This window comes from Chrysochloris asiatica, unplaced genomic scaffold (assembly GCF_000296735.1).
Source record: "Chrysochloris asiatica unplaced genomic scaffold, ChrAsi1.0 scaffold00040, whole genome shotgun sequence".
NCBI lineage: Eukaryota > Metazoa > Chordata > Mammalia > Afrosoricida > Chrysochloridae > Chrysochloris > Chrysochloris asiatica.
Genome location: NW_006408558.1, coordinates 20,018,264 through 20,029,301, shown reverse-complemented (window position 1 = coordinate 20,029,301; position 11,038 = coordinate 20,018,264). Strand labels below are relative to the sequence as shown.

The window sequence follows — 11,038 nt, the reverse complement described above, 5'->3', positions numbered from 1 at the left end:
TTTTTTTTTTTTTTAAAGAATCTTATCTCACCTTGGAGAGGAGATTCCTTTCAACTCTTGATTTATATAATGTGTGTCACTGCATCTGTAAGTATAAATAATTCAGTAAATGGAAATTAAAGTCTCAGAGAAAATTGCCTTCAAGAAAATTCAGAAATTTGCAGATACCAAATTGCAAAATCAGCATCTAGAGTTAATTATGAGTTAGCTAAATGCCCATTTCAAAGTTTGTGTTGTTGTTAAGTGCTGTCAAGTCATTTTTGACCCATAGTGACCCGTAACAACAATAACATAGGTTTTCTAAGGAGCAGCTGGTGAGTTTGAACTATTGACCTTATTCGCATTCCAGTGCTGATCTTACAGTGCCATACCTGGAGTCCATTTCAAAATGTAAGAGAGATTTAAAAAAAAGGCATATGGATAAAAGTCCCCTAGTCACCCGGCCTTTCTCTTTGGGGGCCTGCATTCTTCACCCCCACCCCATCATTGTTGTACAGCCAGCAGAATCCTGTAATGTTTTTCAGCACTTCCTACCTCCTTTTTTTTTTTTTTTTTTCTATTTATCTTGAAAATTGTTCTTAAAGAGCTTCCTTTTATTTATGACTAAACAGAATTTAATTTATGGATATACTGTAATTTGCATAATATATTTTAATAAGTGAACCATACCTTGTTGAACTCCTTTCCACATTTGTAAAAAGGGACTCTTTAGGAGAAAGTATATCCAGAATGCTCCTTAGAAGCAAGGTGCTGAGACTTTGTCTCAGGTTCTCAGGACATGTTATCAGGAGGGACCAGTCCCTGGAGAAGGACATCGTGCTTAGTGAAGTCTATTGAGGGTCAGCAAAAACAAGGGAGATGCTCAGTAAGATGGGTCGACACAGTGACTGCAACAGCGGGCACAGACCTGGCAGTGGGGATGAGGATGGACAGAAGCAGGCAGTGTTTGGTTCTGTTGTACATAGAGGGCTGACTTGAAGGCACCTAACACAACAATGGATCAGCATCTGCGTCCTCCCTCATGAGCGGTAAGAGAAATAACATCTTACGCAATAGCCCCAGGCTGGAGTCACACGAGACACCATTGAATGAACATCCTTTTTTTTCCCTCTTTATGGCCTTAGACTGCCATCTGATTAGGCATATGATGAAATTATGCGTTCCAGGCTGTAATTTATTTGTAAAGTGTGTTTCCTTTTGATGGCTTAGTGAAGGGACCTAGTGTCCTGTGAGGCAGAAACGAAGGCAAGTAACACTGAAGCAATAGTCTCCTCGTCCCTGGAGCCTTCTAGAGAAGCAAATGGTTAGGAAGGGGGACAGCTCAGTATACACTCTTCAGCAGATTCGCCCTTCCCTCCCCCCCCAATTTGTGTCTTTCCTGCAGCCTTGGGGAGCAGTACTACAAAGATGCCATGGAGCAGTGCCACAATTACAACGCCCGCCTCTGTGCTGAGCGCAGTGTGCGCCTGCCTTTCTTGGACTCGCAGACAGGAGTAGCCCAGAGCAACTGTTATATCTGGATGGAAAAGCGACACCGGGGTCCAGGTGAGTGTCCAGACTTGGGAGAAGGAGCCCAGGTGCAGCATGGGCTAGTATCCAATGAGAGGTTTCCTGTTGCCCTCCACATTGGTGACTATGGTCTTCCCAGGATGGGAAGTCCAGGATGAATGAGGCAGGTAGATTCCTATGGTTCTAGGTAAAGACATACACATGAAAAAAGCCCACGGTAATAAATGCACACAGGAGCAAGTGCTAATCTTACCCAGTAGATGGGTTTCCTGTGGACTTTTTTGTGGTTGCCAGTTCATACCAGTGTCTTTGCTTTTTGTCCTTCTGAGGTTGTACTGAACTTCTGGAGAAGGCCCTGAATGTACATCTGTTTTTCTTCAGAAATTATCCTTGTAGACCCTCACTTTCCATATTCTCCTTACTCTAGAACTCAAGGGGTGCCTGCTGACCTAGAGAGAGCTTTGATGGTGTTTTGTAGGCTAGGGTTAGGACTTTTCCTTCTTCCTTCCACAGGATTAGCTTCTGGGCAGCTGTACTCTTATCCTGCCCGGCGCTGGCGGAAAAAGCGACGAGCTCACCCTCCCGAAGATCCCCGGCTTTCCTTCCCATCCATTAAACCAGGTGAGGCGCACACACATGTACACGGTGTCACCTGTTATGTACCAGGCCCAGTCCTAGGTATACACTGCGATTCTCCCTTTAAATAGCTCATTCTCAGTGGGGGAGGCAGACAGGTAAACAGATGAAGTATGGTGCTGTAGGAACTGGGGTCTCTCAGTTCCTGGGCAGCCAGAGAGCAGAAAACAGGCTTTGGGCTAGCCCAGCACTGTATCACTTCTGAGGAGTCTATGTTCCGCCCTTCTAAGCTTCACATTGTTCTGCCCTGACTTGCAGACACAGACCAGACCCTGAAGAAGGAAGGCCTGATCTCTCAGGATGGCAGCAGTTTAGAAGCTCTGTTGCGTACCGACCCACTGGAGAAGCGGGGTGCCCCAGATCCTCGAGTTGACGATGACAGCCTGGGCGAGTTTCCTGTAACCAACAGTCGGGCACGGAAGGTACAAGCTTAACCCTTGTAGCGAAGAGCACTTTGATGGGTAGCAGCTCCCTCTCCATTAGGAGCCTCTCAGTAATGAGAATGGGTGTAGAAGCTCTGGGCCAGTCCCGGGAAGACAAGTCCATCAAGTCCGTTCCGACTCATAGACCCTTGTATAGGGTTTCCAAGAAGCGGCTAGTGGAGTTGAACCACCAACCTCATGGTTGGCAGTTCAGTGCTTATCCTACCTACTACAGTGCCACACCAGGACTCTTGCTGTTATTAAGTCCTGTTGAGTTGGTTCCAATTCATAGCAACCCTGAATAGGGTTTCCAAGGAGTAGCTGATGAGTTTGAAGCGCTCGCTTTATGGTTAGTAATCCTACAACACCACACTATGAGTCCTTAACCAGTAAAAAACACATTAAGCACTGTGCTATGGACTTTTCCACATATCTGTACAGCAACCCCATGAGGTAGGTCCTGCCGCTCCCGTTCAGAGACGACATTACAACACAGTCATTTAGGCCCATGTCACAAGATCACAACAGCAAACTGGAAATGGAAATCAGGATGTGAGATGTTGAAAGGGAAGTGGATCGTGGGCTGTAGCAGAATCCAGGCAGGGGAGAGGCTGTCTCCTTGGATCTCACATCCTGGATTTTGATTTGGCCTCTTGGAGCTGGTGGGAAAGACGAACCAGGCTGGGGAACTGCATGAAGAGGGGCCTAGGTCACTGCATGGTGCTTCATTGGCTGTGGTGAGGCTGCAGACTAGAGCGGTCAGGGCCAAGTCCAGTATGGGCAGCTTCTAGATGCACATTAGTTCTGCCCACCCTAACCCTCCTGTTCACTCAGCGGATCCTAGAACCAGAAGACTTCCTGGATGACCTTGATGATGAAGACTATGAAGAAGACACCCCGAAGCGCCGGGGCAAGGGGAAAGCCAAGGTAAGAGTCTGAGGCTGTCTACAGCATGAGGCAGGGCATCCTGAGAAACCTATCTTTAATTTTCTGACAAATCAAATTTGATTCTGAGAAGTAAATTAGTTACCATTTTATTCCTTGAATGAGAGTAGCCACCACCTACAGGAGCATGTAGCTCCTCAGGCCCAGACACCTTAGGCAGGACATCTTGCTTTCCTTGGCCAGGGTAAAGGTGTGAGCAGTGCCCGTAAGAAGTTGGATGCTTCGATCCTGGAGGACCGGGACAAGCCCTATGCCTGTGACAGTGAGTACCTCAGGATGGATGGGAGTTCTTGCCTTGGACCCAAGTCCTGCTCAGAATATGAGAGGGAGGAGGGTTGTGATAAACAAGCCTGGACACTTGTCTTGCTGCTGACTCATTCCCCCTAGGCCCCTGAGAGGCTCCGCCTCTGCCCCACCATGGGTGGGCCCTGCATGCTGGGCAAACTCACTGCTTTCCTCTGGTGGGAAATTTGAGGGCGTGGGGTCCCCACAGCAGGTGTGTCTGCTGGTCTCCAGGGCCTGCTGCTGAGTTGTTCAATGTCTGTTCTCCCCTTCCTCTCCGGCTTGCTCCACTTCTGTCCCTCCACCCTGGGGTTTCTCTCTCATTTGCTCTGCTTTTCTGTTGCTGCTGCTCCTGCCTGCCTCCAGTTTGTGTCAAGGCCTTCCTCTCACGACTTTTCTTTCTGTCTTTCAGATAGTTTCAAACAAAAGCATACCTCGAAAGCGCCCCAGAGAGGTAGCTCTCTCAACTTTTCAGACTTGTGATTTTCCTTTCCCTGTTTCCCTCCTCCCTGTACCTCCTGCCTTTCTCACTTCCTGTGATGCTAGTTTAAAATCTCTGGACTGGTTTGGGACTAGGAGTGGGGGCCCTGAAAGCTGTCTTTACATTGCTTGCTCCTCACAAAGTTGCCTAGGGCAGCTTGGGCCACCACATGGGGTGGATTCAGAAGCGTTTTGAGGAGCCTGTGACTAACGGACCCCTCTGTTCCGCCTTTCCCAAAACATAGCTGGTGATCAGCTGATGTTCTCCACCATCATGCCACCCCCTGCTTCCGTTCCGTCCTCTCACCCCATTCCTTCCCTGCTGGCCCCTTGCCCTCCTTGGTATTGCTGCCCAAGATTACAAGATGCCTCATGGGGATCAGGTTTCCTTGCTGGTGGTGGAGGCTGGGCAGGGCACTAATATAGGAGTGTGTAAAACTTTCTTTGGGAGTCCAGTTCCCTGCAGACTCAGTTGCTTGGTTCTCCTCAAGGTGCCACCCCCACCCACCCTCTGTACTCCTTTACCACATCTGGCAGAGATGAGCTCTGGGTGTATCTAGGGTAGTATGTGCCCTGGCACATACACAAGGATAGAGAAGCTCGACGTCTGGAGTTTTTTCCTTTCCTTCTCCCTTTTCTGCCAAATTGTAAGATTATAGAAATTCCCTATCCTTTCGTGGGCAAGTGGTGATGAGGCAAAGGTCAAGACTTCCAAAATGCCCACATGAGAGAAATAGTGATATCCATGGGGCTGCGGTTTAGGAGGGAGAAGGGCCCCAGACTCTGGAGAGCCCTGAGGTCTAGTGCTCCTGGCTGGTGGGAGGTGCTCTCCCAGGACAGAGCTGATAGCTGGCCCATGGTAACATTGCAGGGGAGGATGTGGCATGCTGAGATCCTAACATCTTTCTTTTGCAATCTCCCTCTTTAGTTTGTGGAAAACGTTACAAGAACCGGCCAGGCCTCAGTTACCACTATGCCCACTCACACTTGGCTGAGGAGGAGGGAGAAGACAAGGAAGACTCCCAGCCGCCCACCCCTGTTTCCCAGAGGTCCGAGGAACAGAAGTGTAAGCGGAAATGTAGAAGTGGTGGCTGACAGGCGTGGGCCTGGTTAAGAGAAGCCCTCCTTGTGGGGTGTTGAGTGGGCCCAGAGCCTCTGGGAGCATCAGCCAAGCTCTTCGCTTTCGCTCGGTAGCTAAGAAAGGCCCTGATGGATTGGCCCTGCCCAACAACTACTGTGATTTCTGCCTGGGGGACTCGAAGATCAACAAGAAGACGGGCCAACCTGAGGAGCTGGTGTCCTGCTCGGACTGTGGCCGCTCAGGTACCTCCCCCCTCCGGGAGAGGGCTGCCACCGTGCGTAGTCCCTCACAGCTTCTGTGGCTGTCACAGTCAGCCCCGGGTGTGAAGCGATGCGCCCACTTCCTGCTGTGTGTTTTGCCCCCTGCCCCCACAGGGCACCCGTCTTGCCTTCAGTTCACCCCCGTGATGATGGCAGCAGTGAAGACCTACCGCTGGCAGTGCATTGAGTGCAAGTGCTGTAACATCTGCGGCACCTCCGAGAACGACGTGCGTAGTCCCTCAGGCCGAGTGCCGCTCCGCTGCCTTCAGCTATGCTCTTCCCCAGCGTTCCCATTAAGGCGAACCCCTGCACATCCCCTCCCCCAGCTTCATAGTTGGAACTCTGACTGCTTGGGCAGGTGTTCATTGAGTACCTAATAATGTGCCTCATACTTCGGACAGTGTTCGGGATCAGTCACTAGAAAAGGACAGTATGTTTGGTAAAGTGGAGGGTCGGAGAAAAAGAGGAAGACCCCCAACAGTATGGACTGGCACAGTGGCAGCAACAGTGGACTCAGGCGTAGCAACAACTATGAGGTTGGCACAGGAATGGGCAGTGTTTGTTTCCGTTATGCATAGGGTCGCTGTGAGTTGATGCCGACTTGATGAAACCTAACACCCACAGTAGTAATGTGGCAGGCATGGTTCTAGGCACTGAGGATACTAAGACAATCAAGAAAACACCTGCTTATAGGGATCTAACATTATTGTTAACGTGCCATCAAGTCGTTTCCGACTCAATAGCAATCCTGAATGTAAGGAGCAATTGGTGGGTTTGAACCGCCAGCCTTGCCACTAACAGTCCAGCGCTACCCCAGGACTCCCTGGTGAGGTTTCTGTGAGCTAGTGAGTGAGGTCAGTGAACCCAGTGATGTGGTAGAGAGCAGCAGTGCGAACAGTTTCAGTTTGAGAGCTGGGATGGCTTTTCTGAGGAGAGGAGATTTGTGTTGAGATTTGTATGATTGAAAGGAGCCAATCCAAAAAAAACCTCAAGGTGGCACCTTCCCACAGGAGCGGCAGGTACGCAAGTGGTGAGGTACACATGCCCAGTGTGCTGAGGCCAGTGCAGCTGCTCACGCCCTCCTTATTGTGAGGACGGGATATTGGAGAGGTAGACACCATCAGCTTGGGGCCCTGCTCTTCTTTCGGAGTAAAGTGGGGATCCGTTGAAGGGTTTTAATCAGACGACTGGCCCTTAGTCTTACATTTTACAAAGGCAGCTTTGGTTGCTCTGTGGAGAATAGATTATAGGGGACAAGGACAGAAGCCAAGAGATCATTTAGGCGGATGTGTGGGATCCAAAGGATGCTGATGACTTGGTCTGGGCTGGAGATGGACAGAAGTGACATCCAAACTAACTTGTCTCTGTCACCTGGTTTGTCCTCCTCCTCCCCTGTCTCTCTTGGAGGTAGCAGCAGTATCTGCAGAAGTTCATCTCCAGTGCCCTCCCTGAGGCACGTCACTCACTCGGTCCCCTCCTCCCTCTTGTCTTTCCCAGGACCAGCTGCTCTTCTGTGACGACTGTGATCGTGGCTACCACATGTACTGTCTCACCCCGCCCATGTCTGAGCCTCCTGAAGGTAAGTTGTGCAGATCTCGTACTCAGAACAATTACACTGTTGGTGTTGTATCGTTAAGTGCCATTGAGTCAGTTCTAAATCAGTCCGACCCTGTATAGGCTTCTGAGGACCCTGTGTTAGGTTTGAACTGGCAAACTTTGGAGCTAGCATTCCAGTGCTTACCCTGTAGCACCACACCCGGATTCCTTTCTGTTAGTAACGTGGGAAATTGCCCCTGCAGTGCATACTGAGTTCTGCGTTCTTTATATTGTCAGGCATTTGATCTCCCAATTTAAGAGAGAAGGGTTTTACCTTGCTCACAAGACTTTGCAGTAGTTCAGCTTCAAGGGTTCAGTACCAGATGTATTTACAAACAAGCTGAGAGAAAACAGATGTTAAGCAAAGAGCAATTTCCCAGAGGAGTTTTTCTGCAGCCCTACTCAGTTGCTTAGCTGAGGTGAGGCTTCACAGTCACTTCTGAACGTGACAGGTTCCAGTGTGCATTTCTGCTCCCTTCTAGAAGGGACTTGAACCTGGAGCTGGAATGGGTCACTCCCCCTCTTCAGTGGACTCTTCTTCTGACACATATTTCTGAAAATCTGATCAAAACTATGGATTCTTTTACGTCAGAATAAAATGCAAATACACACATGTATAATTGTGCTTAGAATGAGCTTCAAGACGTCAAGGATTGATTTTCTATTTCCTGAAAAAAGGCACAGGAGAATCCACCCCTAATACAGAAATGTAAATGAACAGGGTCAGACTGAGTTCACTCTTTTTCTTGTAAGGGACAGAATTATTTCCTGGTTTTCTGTGAAACTAGACTTAGGTTGGATCTTCATTGTCCACTTCCTGATTTTCCTATCAGTTCTCAGCCTCTTCCCAGACTCCTTTGTAATGGCTGGGAGCCTGAGCATCAGCATTGGTGGTCACACGAAGTCCTATTGTTAAGTACAGTTGAGTCTGTTCTGACTTAGAACAACCTGTATGTGGTTTCTGAGGAGTGGCTGGTGGGCTTGAACTGCCCACCCTTTGGTTAGCAGTCCAGTGCTTACCCTATGGTGCCACACCCAGACTGTAACAAATTCTGGTCTTTGTGTAAGCATGAGTCTAGAGCTGAATATTACCTTTTTTTTAAAGTGTTTTTTGTGAATTGGGTGAAGACTTAGAGTGAAACCCAGCTGCCTGTTGAGCAGTTCTTACCACTGCGTTTGACATCATTAATTGCAGCCCCCACAATGTAGCCTCACTTATCCCTCTTCTTCCCTGTACTTCCTGTGTCCTTTCCTAACCCTTTCTGGCCTCTGAACTTTGGCCTTGAGTAAATGTTTTACCCTTTTGTTGTCAAATGGTGGATTATTCTGAGTGTGACCTCACTAGTGTCACTGTTCCCCTGGAACCCTGTCTACCCTAATGTGGTGCCATAGGATGAGCACTGGACACTCAGGGCTGGTTTGAACTGCAAGGCCGTAGGTTCAGACACATCAGCCACTCCTTAGAAACCCTATACAGGGTCACTGTGAGTTGAAACCGACTTAAGGGTACTCATCAACCAGCACCACAATACTGTTTGGCTGAAAATTGAGCCACTGATGTGAGTTCAGTTTCAGACCCGAAGGGTGACCAAGAGCCAGTAATGATCATGAGTTTTGTTCCAAAGTTTCTGCTCCTCTATCCAGGACCTTCAGAGCAGCTGATCTCAGGGTGATGGAGACTGGGGTCCATTAGACTGTTTCTGTGCGTCTTCAAGTTTCTTCATTCTTCTTTGCACCAGAGAGGGCAAGACTACTAATTGTACCTCAGATGGCCGCTCATAAGCTTTAAGAGCTGGGCACTTTAAAAGATGCCATTGACCCTGCCTTTCTTCTGCCCCCAGGGATTGTGATTTGATAGGGCTGAGAGAGCTTGGGAATTTGTGTTCTGAGATTGTCCTACAGGTGACTGGTGACTTTTCCTCCCCGTTGAGAAGTGCTTTGTTAACAATCTTTAGAGACCTGAGGTTCCTCCCAGCTAGACTAGCCATGGGACACCTTGCTACTGCAGAACAGCTCCCATCCCACCTGTGACTGATCTGCTTCTGGAGCAGGGGGAGGTATAGGGAGAGGAGGACTGCTGATTCAGGTCTTGTGGGAACCATCCTAACCCCGTTATGCTTCTCTGCAGGAAGTTGGAGCTGCCACTTGTGTCTGGACCTGTTGAAGGAGAAAGCTTCCATCTACCAGAACCAGAACTCCTCTTGATGTGACCACCCCCTGCGCCCCCGTACATCTAGGGCTGTTTCTCTCTTCTCCTGTTTTCCATTCCCATTTCCCTCCCTGCCCCAATCTATCACAAGTCCAGAGAACCTTGGGGTGGTTGTGCCAACCTGCCTTTGGCAGCAGCAAGCTGGGGTGGCAGCTCTGCTTGCCTCTGGCCCCAGGTCCTCAGGGAGAAAGGAGCAGCGCACTGCCCCAGGCGCACCCGTAGGCCCGGATCCTCACTGCTCTCCATGAAATGCATTCACTCGGCTTGCCTTGGGCCCAGAACCTGGTCGTCACAGGGTTCACACTGCGGCCTCTGAGAAAGAGCGGGAGAGCAGCTCCCTTCTCTGGGTTCTTCGTCCACTTTGTCCCCATGGTTTGCCTTCCCCAGGGGCCAGCCAGGCCCGGGCCTCTGCCAGCTCTCGGAGGGGGAAGGGAAGGGAGGGAGGGACTGAGAGGCTTGGGCAGCACTTGAAACACTTTGTGTTGCCTCACTGCCCTCACTAACCTCTCTGCCATGGCCTTCCACTCCTGCTTGGTCACCCCTGGCTCTGTCCTGCCCTGTCCTACCCCACCCCACCCCACCCCAGGAGGAGCAGCAGCTTGACCCCGATTTTGTCCTATGCTCACCAACGCATTCCCCACCCTCTGAATTTCCTGCCTCCCCTCCTGATTCCCTTTGATTTTGTGGGGAGAGGGGAAGCATCAGGGGCCAGGCCAGCAGCTTAGGGGCCACAGGGAGACAGACGTTGGATAATGTGCCTGTTTTTTAACTCAATGTAAAAGCCTACCTCCAAAATTCCCTTTTTGTTCTTCCTGGACATGGGCATTCAGTCTCCCACCCTTATCTGAAGAGGGAGCTTCTGCCTGCTACCCTGTGCGCCCTAGCTCCGGGTCCCGGGGTGCCACATAGCTACCCCTTCCTCCCCTGGCACACTTGCTCGCCAGCAGCTGGTAAGGTCTTCACGCCCTGAATTCCTCCATTTTCTGCCAGGGGCAACGACATTAAGTCATTGGGGATAGTCCATTCCAGGGTACCCTGAAGTGACCTTCCCCCTTGGGCCACGAACAGACCCTGATTTACTCTTGCTTTGGAATTGAGGTCTTCTCCCCGCCCCCCTTTAGTTCCTATACTCTAAACATTAGTACAAATAAACATTTTTACACAGAGATCTCTGCTGGATGCTTTCTAATCACCCTTTCCGTTAAGAAATCCATTTTATTCTAAAAAATTCAGGTTCATAACACATAACAATTCCTTTCTTAAAGGAGCAATGATGCTGTTTTAATTCATGTACAATTTGGGATAAAATTAACTATGTTAAGTACTGTTGAGTCATTCCAGCTCATAGTGACTTTGTATAAAGTTTCTGAGGAGCAACTGGTGAGTTTAAACTGCCTACCTTGTGGTTTGCAATTACTGCTGACCCTGTATTTCCACAGCATCCCGTTTGTTTCTGGGTGTGGCTTGGTTTGAATGGCGTAAATGCTGCTGGACTTGGGAAGCGCCGCGCCGCAAGCAGTGACAAGTTGAGGATAGTTGGCTTTGCTTAAGTATTTTATAAATAAAGATCACCTACAATGAAGGAACTCTGGTAGCGTAGTGGTTACGAATCGGGCTG

At 49.5% G+C, this 11,038-nt stretch overlaps 1 protein-coding gene across 1 annotated transcript in view; it reads left to right on the top strand.

Annotated features, from left to right (window-relative positions):
* Positions 1-9,825, top strand: part of DPF2 (D4, zinc and double PHD fingers family 2) — a 15,082-nt gene extending 5,257 nt beyond the window's left edge. The window contains exons 2-11 of the mRNA XM_006860935.1: positions 1,385-1,545; positions 2,023-2,130; positions 2,404-2,567; positions 3,402-3,494; positions 3,696-3,774; positions 5,203-5,340; positions 5,469-5,597; positions 5,730-5,842; positions 7,113-7,194; positions 9,340-9,825. Coding sequence (XP_006860997.1) covers positions 1,385-1,545; positions 2,023-2,130; positions 2,404-2,567; positions 3,402-3,494; positions 3,696-3,774; positions 5,203-5,340; positions 5,469-5,597; positions 5,730-5,842; positions 7,113-7,194; positions 9,340-9,416 — 1,144 coding nt within the window. The 3' untranslated portion in view covers positions 9,417-9,825. The remainder of the gene's footprint in view (positions 1-1,384; positions 1,546-2,022; positions 2,131-2,403; positions 2,568-3,401; positions 3,495-3,695; positions 3,775-5,202; positions 5,341-5,468; positions 5,598-5,729; positions 5,843-7,112; positions 7,195-9,339) is intronic.
* The last annotated feature ends 1,213 nt before the right edge of the window (positions 9,826-11,038 follow it).